This window comes from Setaria italica, chromosome VII (genome assembly GCF_000263155.2).
Source record: "Setaria italica strain Yugu1 chromosome VII, Setaria_italica_v2.0, whole genome shotgun sequence".
In the NCBI taxonomy this organism is placed as follows: Eukaryota; Viridiplantae; Streptophyta; class Magnoliopsida; order Poales; family Poaceae; genus Setaria; species Setaria italica.
The window spans coordinates 531883-539977 of NC_028456.1; the positions used below are offsets into that span (position 1 = coordinate 531883).

An 8095-nucleotide genomic window follows, 5' to 3' on the forward strand; every position below is an offset into this window, starting at 1 on the left:
TTAATAATAATATTAATTAATAAAAACGCAGTGTACTGCCAAAGTGCCAAGTTGATGTTGATGCTCAACCAAGGGATGACAAGGACAAATAGATGTCACACATCGTACGTATCCATGGTGCTGCCTAGCTTCTGATTCGTTGCTTGCTCATCTGCACACTCTTCGCCCTTCCATGGTGGGTAGGTAATGTATAGTGACATCGTCATCACTAACGCGGTGTGGGCCCATGGAGCTAGACGACGGCCGGGAAGGGGTTGAGGCGAGGCGTGGGGCGGAGCAGGAGCGGGTGCTTGCGAGCGCACACCAGGCCGTCCGACTCATCCATGTCTATCGGCATGCCCTTGACCCCGTCGTCGTCGCCGCCGCCAGCGGTGGCCCAGTCGAAGCACTGCACGAGCGCCGCCAGCACGGCCGGCACGGACTGCAGCGCGAGGCCCATGCCGGGGCATCCGCGGCGGCCGCTGCCGAAGGGCATGAAGTGGAAGTGCTGCCCGCGGGGCTCCAGGCTCTCGGCGGCGCCGCCAGGCATGAACCGCTCCGGGCGGAACGCCAGGGGCTCCTCCCAGAATGCCGGGTCGCGGCCGATGGCCCAGATGTTGATGAACACGGCGGTCTGCGGCGGCACGGTGAACCCTCGGAGCTGCATCTCCTCCGACGACTGGCGGTGCGCGATGGGCGCCGCCGGGTGCAGCCGCAGCGTCTCCTTGTACGCCGCAATCAGGTATGGCAGCCGCGGCAGGTCCGCCTCGCCGGCGATCCGGTCCCCGCCGACGACGGCGTCGATCTCCGCCACCACGTTGCGCAGGGCCTCCGGGTGGTTCATCAATTCCGCCAGCATCCACTCCACCATGGCCGCCGACGTGTCCGAACCAGCAGTGACCACGTCGATGATGAAGGCCTTGATGTTGTCCCGTGTGAGCTTGACCTCCGCCGTCTTGTCCTCGGCTTTGTCCATGAGGATGTCAAGCAGGTCCTTGTGCATCGTCGCCGTCGCGGCCTCCTTCTTCCTGCCGTCGTCGCCGTCGTCGTCGAGCATGAGGAGTTTCCTCGCCTCCCTGGCGTCCTCCTTGTGCCTGAGTATCTCCTCGAGCAGCGCGTCGAAGCGGCGGTGGACGGCGGCGGCTCGCCGGCGGAGGCCCTGCAGGTCCCAGCCGCGGCAGAGGGCGATGTAGTCGTCGGCGTTGAAGGCGCCGACGAGCTCCGCCACGTCCTTGACGAGCTCCTGCGCCTCGTCCGCGACGCTCCCCGGCACGGTGCTGGCGACCATGCGGATGATGGAGGTGTTGGAGAGGCGGATGAGCTCGCGGGTGAGGTCGAAGGGTTCGGCCGCCGGCGAGGAGGCCGCCGCCAGCGCGGCCCGCAGCAGGGACACGGTGCCGGCGCGACGGACGGGGCGGAGGTGCTCGACGGTGCGGGGTCCGAGGAGCTCCGACATGCAGAGGCGCTTCATGAAGCGCCAGTGGGTGTTGTAGGGGGCGAAGGCGAAGCCGGCGGAGCCGTAGGCGAACTGCCGGGCCACCGCCGTGAGCGGCCGCTCCGAGATGCTCCCCTCGTGGCTGCGGATCAGCTCGCTCGCCACCTCCGCGGTGCTCGCCACGACGCAGTGCGTGGACCCCAGGCGGATGTGCATCAGGGGCCCCACCCGGGCAGCCAGCTCCTGGAAGGTGCGGTGCACCGGCGGCCGGAGCAGGTGGAGGTGCCCGATCACTGGGAGGCTAGTCGGGCCAGGGGGAAGACGACGGGAGGCTCGCCGGGAGATGAGGTGCTGCAAGGACACGGCGGCGACGGCCGCAATAATGAGCGCCAGGACTACGGCGCCCATTGGATGCTCTTCCATGCTCACCACCAGCATGATTTGTCCGTCCTTTGTGCTTTCAGCTGCTCACCAAGGAACTCAACTGCGCGTGATCTGATGGAGGTGCCTTATTATAGGACTACTGAGAGAGAGTTGTGGACCTGTAGTGCTCGAAACTATTGTTGTATATTACTGTATTGATGAAGGTTGACAAATATCACCTGAATTTTTTAGAATTTCAGGATGGGATGAGAAAGAATAATTAAATAATAATTTTCTTATAATTTTAAAATTTTACAACATTTATTTTCTTGACAGAACACCGTCTGTGATGCAAACCCAGGAGCCGAAGATGAACGTCGTGCCTGCTTCAAATGCGACGATTGGCTTGATGACGACTTGAGCCATCAAGTTCACTAGTGGATTCTTGGCGAGTTCCCCTACCTGGCGTGCCAGCTGGGTGTTTAGACCTGGCAACCTACCGAGGGGGGGTGCCCGAGGTAGTGTTTTGGTTAGTAGGGCTCGTCGAGATCAGGAACTCGAAGGTAAACGAAGACACACAATTTAGACAAGTTCGGACCGCTAGATTCCGTAATACCCTACATCTTGTGTGCTGGTTGAGTTGAATTTCTTTGTAGGGGTCCCTACCTCACCTTATATTGTCGGTGGCAGGTTATAGGTCATTTGTTTTACAAGAATACTAGTTGGATTCGATTAGATGAGTTCTACTCTAATTGCTTTGAGTACTTTTCCTAATCCTCGACTAGTTCCTGTCTTGCCACGTAGACTACGCCATCCTGCGCCAGAGTCTCCATGTCAGATACGTCTCGGTGTCCAGCCCTATATTTAAGACTGTCCAAACCTTCTGGTGGGCCCATAGATGTATGTACAATACATGGGGCCCACACTTGGCAATGCAGATGGGAAGGCAGGTTGGGTTGCCAAGTTTGGCCAGCGGGAGGAGGAATTTAGCCATTCAGATGGGATAGCAAGGAAGATGGCATGTCTGTTGGAGCAAGATTTTCGTGTTGAGTTGCTAAATTTTAGCTTAGGGAGTTGGATAGCAACTCTCTTGGAGTTGCTCTAAACAAAGATAACCCACTTAACATCTCCTTTAGGAGAGTCTTGTTTGTTGCAAGCATTGTACATATTAATCCAAATTGAGGGGATGAATTTATTTATGTGGAATCTATAGTAAACCTTGTTGTTTTGTAGTAAGCTGGAAACTATCCAAACCTCTATTTTTCGAATATCATTATGAAAAATAATTGGCATGCAATTCACATTGTGTTAGGTATACAACCACCAGTAAACTTAGGCCATCTATTTACTAGTTGGTCTAAGCAGAAGGGCACAAAGCACAATGTTATTGATAGGAGCCGCTGCTATATGCTGGGAAATTTAGCTCACAAGGAATGATATTGTATTTAACAATTGCAGACAAAAACTTTTTGTGTATGTGCTTTTCAAGAGGACACATTGACTTTGGTTCTGGGCTCTGTTGCAGCGCATTAACGATCAAAGGGAGCGGCTTGTCAAGGCATGTCAGCTTCTAGAGTCTAGAGCCATGCAGTTTTTCGCATCCCATAGATGGCCTTTCATTTTGCGTATTGATCAATAATATTAAACGTGGTGTGGTTTAAACTCTAAGTGTGGCTTGTAATAATTACGAATTGATATATACCTCCCTTTAGGGAAGTTAAAGAGCATCTAGACCCCTAGTGGGTTTTGGTGTGTTGAATGACAACTAGATTAAAAGTCTAATAAACTTCTTAAGCATGTGAGAATGTGTAATCTTATTGATGAAAAGAACAAGTGTGATACATGGTGTTGTTCATCTAAGCATGAAAAGCAAGCAATGGTGTTAAAGATGAGTTGAGGCTTTGATAGCCTCATAGTGCAAGATTGCTTAATTTGAAGATGAATGTCATAGTAATGAATATTGTATAATCCCATGATGTTCATGTATAATATATGACAAGAAAATTAAGGTGAAGATAGAGGCATGATGGCATTGGGTAATTCTTCGGTCTCTAAGTAAAATGAGAAGCTTGTTAGCAACAAATGGAATATTGAAGTCAAAAGAAGATATGATCTCAAGCGGATTTCATTCTTGATGTCAAAACAAATCTAGACTCAAATGTGGCAGCGATTGGATGAAGGAATCAAGCAAGGGATTAGCAATAATGTACTAAGCAAAGTTTGGTCAAGTGGTGACTTGGGCCATGAGCTTTGCTAGGGTGAAGTGGCTAGTGCTTGGAGAAATTTCGAGGTATCAAGTCAAGCCTTAACTAGTATAGCAATGGGATGTATCAAATGTTTATTGAGTCATATAAAAGGGTGACTTGTGATCTTAAATTGGATTCCATTCATATGTGTTGAATATTGGTTCAAGTCCCTAGCTCAAGGTTGAAGTTCTCAAACCAAAGAGACAAAAATGGATGCAGCTCTCAAGTGGATATATTTATCAAGTATGGCATGGTTCATGATGATGAAGCTCAAGTAAAGGAATATTGTGTTTATGTTTTGATCTTCAGTATAGGTATGCCGTACTATCAAGAGGGATGCATCACATGGTCATTTGAAAAAGTCTCAGCGCTCAAGTTTCCTATGTGAGTTGATGAGAGACACAAAAGCCACACATACTGTCATGGATAGATCCCCAGTACCCGCAAGGAAGGAAGAATACGGGCTCCAACTAGGATTCCCCTGTAATCCTACTAGGACTCATACCCTGTAATCCTACTATAACTCCTACCTTGTAACCGACTAGTAATCCCTCCCCCTGGAGTATATAAAGGAGGGTAGGGGTCCCTAGATCGGTAGGTAAAGACCTCATAGAGCCACAACAGAGGACCAAATCCTTAATACCAAACAACACCCAAGCGCAGGGCACAATATACAACACCCCAAACAGGACGTAGGGTATTACGCTACTCTAGCAGGCCAAACCTGTATAAATCTATGTCTTATGTCCTCACCCTTTACCTTCGAGTTTCAGGTCTGACGATCCCTCACCAACCAATCTACTACCTCGGGATACCCCTCATTAGATTGTTGGGTTTAAAACACCGACATCTGGAGCGCCAGGTAGGGGTGATCACCGAGATTATCGGGCGAGCTTGAAGGACCTCATCATCAAAACCAAAACTTGTTGTTGCTTCCAGAAGTCGTCGAGTGCGAGAGCAAGTCGGCGTGCATCATCGGTATCAACGGGACTTGTCGAATCCGAAAAGAAGTCTCCACGCGTTGTTCTAGATCAAGACAGAGGCACGACATCAAGGCAATCCGGGACTCGTCAATTCCGAATTGAAGTCCATTACATAATAACAGCACTCCACAATGAATCCATCCATCTCCAAAAGTTACAGCACTGCACACTACTAACGTCCAAATACAAGAAGCAGAATTGAGTGTCAGCACATACTTTGAGATGGAATACAGCATCCAGCTGCTGCCCCTGTTCGTATGGCACAAAATTCAACTTGGTTTGTGCTACACGCACATGGAAGACCACCACAAGATTCCAATATCTTCGCTCAATGTACATAGAAGACGTACGTGAGCATTACTACACCAACGTCCGGTTGCATCAACTCACCAATGACTACTTCAACTTCGCGAGGGCGCTCGGCGACCCGCCGACGACTACTCATCTCGACTAGAAAACTAGTCGGGGGCGGGCCTCACACCATCGACAACTAGTCGGAATCGACTCTGACTAGTTAGATTCATCAACAATCATCGCGGCTTCATCGACGACCGCCACGGCTTCGTCGACAATCGTCCACAAATCAAGCTATGTTACTTTTTTTTTTATTATTATTTCTTTGGCTTGTTTTCAGCATGATTGGCCAATGCGTTGACTACATATTTGTATACGCCTCTCAATGGAAATTACCCTCAAGAGCTACACTTCGCCAATTGTTTCTGGTGCATGTTAACTGACAGTCATTGGCTAGGTACATCGAATTACGGAGGCTATTGCCACAGGTTTTGTGCATTGAGTTCCCAAAGCTTGCCAACAGGCTTGGTACATCAAATTTTGGAGGCTACGGCCACGAGTTTGGTGCACTGGGTGCTGGAGGCTCACAGTGCCTGCACCCTAAGGAGGCACAAATCCTATGTGCGGCAACATACGCTCTCCTCGTCAAAAAGGAAGAAAAGTCTCAATGACTACTTTACGCACAATTGCGCTCTCTTTTTGTCACAATGCCGACTACTTATTTTTGTTGTCTTCTCTTAGTGGTCACTAATCTACTTGAGTAGAACACACCTTAATTTGTGAAAGTCTCGGATCTTCTATCATACCTTAGCACTAGGACGCGAGACAAAGATTTCCATAGCAGTAGTGCTAGTATGCGTACACAAGACAAAGATCTCACACGCAGTGGCAATAGCTAAATAGGAACTGAAAGCCTAAATGTAACAGGCTAACTACTCAAGAAAAATATGGACAAAACAAGAGCATGACACACAACATTTACATTACATTCATTACTAAATAAATTTCAGTAGTTCCAAATTCTATAAATATGTTACATAATGTATGCATCTCTTTTTGTAGGTCAAGCTTCGGTGACGACTCTCTAGGACGCTCAGCGTACCTCCAATGGCTTCGCTAGCTCCCAGGCTTGGGGTCTAAGCACCACTTACTACTCGGAATATCTCCAATGGCTCAGCTAGCTTCCAAGCTCGGGGGCTAAGCACCAAATAACTACTCGACGTGGCTCCTACGGCTCACCTGGCGCATAAGCTTGAGGGCTGGACATCTAATGACTACTCAAAAGACGACTTGTGTGAATACTAAAGACCCTTGGATTGATTATTTAATCATTCCAAGGCTCGAGGGCTGATAAGCTACACCCAGCAGTTGATTTTTTCAAGATGAAAGAAGAAGATTCAAGATTTTATTCACCCTCAGCCTGATTCCATATCACATTTTAAAGATGAAGATAACAAAATCAAGACGAACAAGGGCTTGAGCACACCATAGCCTCATGGCGGCTTTAAGGAACTTTCAAGATTCAGCCAAACAAAGTACTCGAAGAGCACTAAACTACTCAACGAGGATCTAAAAAGTGCTCGAAGACTACTACATTTGACTATGAAGCGCTTAGGGGCTTGTCGGGGATAGATCCCCAGTACCCGCAAGGAAGGAAGAAGACGGACTCCTACTAGGATTCCCCTGTAATCCTACTAGGACTCTTACCTTGTAACTGACTAGTGATCCCACCCCCTGGAGTATATAAAGGAGGGTAGGGGTTCCTAGATCGGTAGACTAAGACCTCATAGAACCACAATAGAGGACCAAATCCTCAATACCAAACAATACCCGCTAGGGTGCAATATACAACACTTCAAACAGGACGTAGGGTATTACGCTACTCTGGCAGCCCAAATCTGTATAAATCCGTACCTTGTGTCCTCGCTTTTACCTTCAAGTTCCAGGTTCGATGATTCCCCACCAACCAATCTACTACCTCAGTATACCCCTTGGTAGGTTGCTAGGTATAAAACACCAACACATACATGCTCTAACGAGTCAGGCAGTGGCAAAATAGGAAGTTCCGGTTTTGGGAACCAGAGGCTCTGGTTTTGATTCCCACGTGTCTCTAACAGCTAGTTGGTTTGAAAAACCGGAGGTTACAGTTTTAGGAAACCGGTAGTTCTGGTTTTGTCCTGACACTCTAACGGCTAGTTTTTGTGGGGTGGTATATTTATACCCCATGCCCTCCCTAGTTGCTAGCTGCTGCTTCTGAGGTTGCTTGTGTGCTTCCTACCTATTCTAAGCTAAACTAAAACTAAAATAGCTCTCCCCAACCCCTCTTTGTGAGGTTTTATGATCTTTGCTAGATCTTGTGAGTTGGGTAGCAGAGAGAAGCCATTCGTGAGCATTAGTGGAGCACTCAGTCCTTGACCACTAGTTTGCCTTGTCAAGTTTCAAGTGAAACATTTGTTACTCTTGGAGGTGTGCCTCCTAGAAGGCTAGGCATCACCGGCTAGCTCCCAAAGGTGTGGCTGTAACAACTCTACTTAAACTAAACTTGGTTAAGCTGGAATAGGAGGCTTAGACACTAATCTAGCAAGTGAAAGGTCCTTTTTCCCCTTAAAAGCTCAAGTTTGGGGTTAATTCAAAACGTGAAATTTTGCATAGAAACTTAAAGTTTGACCAAACTAAAAGTTGTAGAGTTTTACATTTCTAACAACTTTCCTTATTAGCACTTTTGCTAGTTTGAAGTGAAAGAGGTTCAAAAACTAGAATCAAAATCAGTAGCTTTTGAAACTCACTTCAAAAAC

General features: G+C 48.2%; 1 protein-coding gene across 1 annotated transcript; it reads right to left on the minus strand.

Annotated features, from left to right (window-relative positions):
- On the minus strand, positions 1-1994 carry LOC101761949 (cytochrome P450 93G1-like). The gene has a single exon (XM_022828610.1). The coding sequence runs from the start codon at positions 1850-1852 to the stop codon at positions 233-235; it is 1620 nt and encodes a 539-aa protein (XP_022684345.1). The 5' UTR covers positions 1853-1994; the 3' UTR covers positions 1-232.
- Between the last annotated feature and the right edge of the window lie 6101 nt (positions 1995-8095).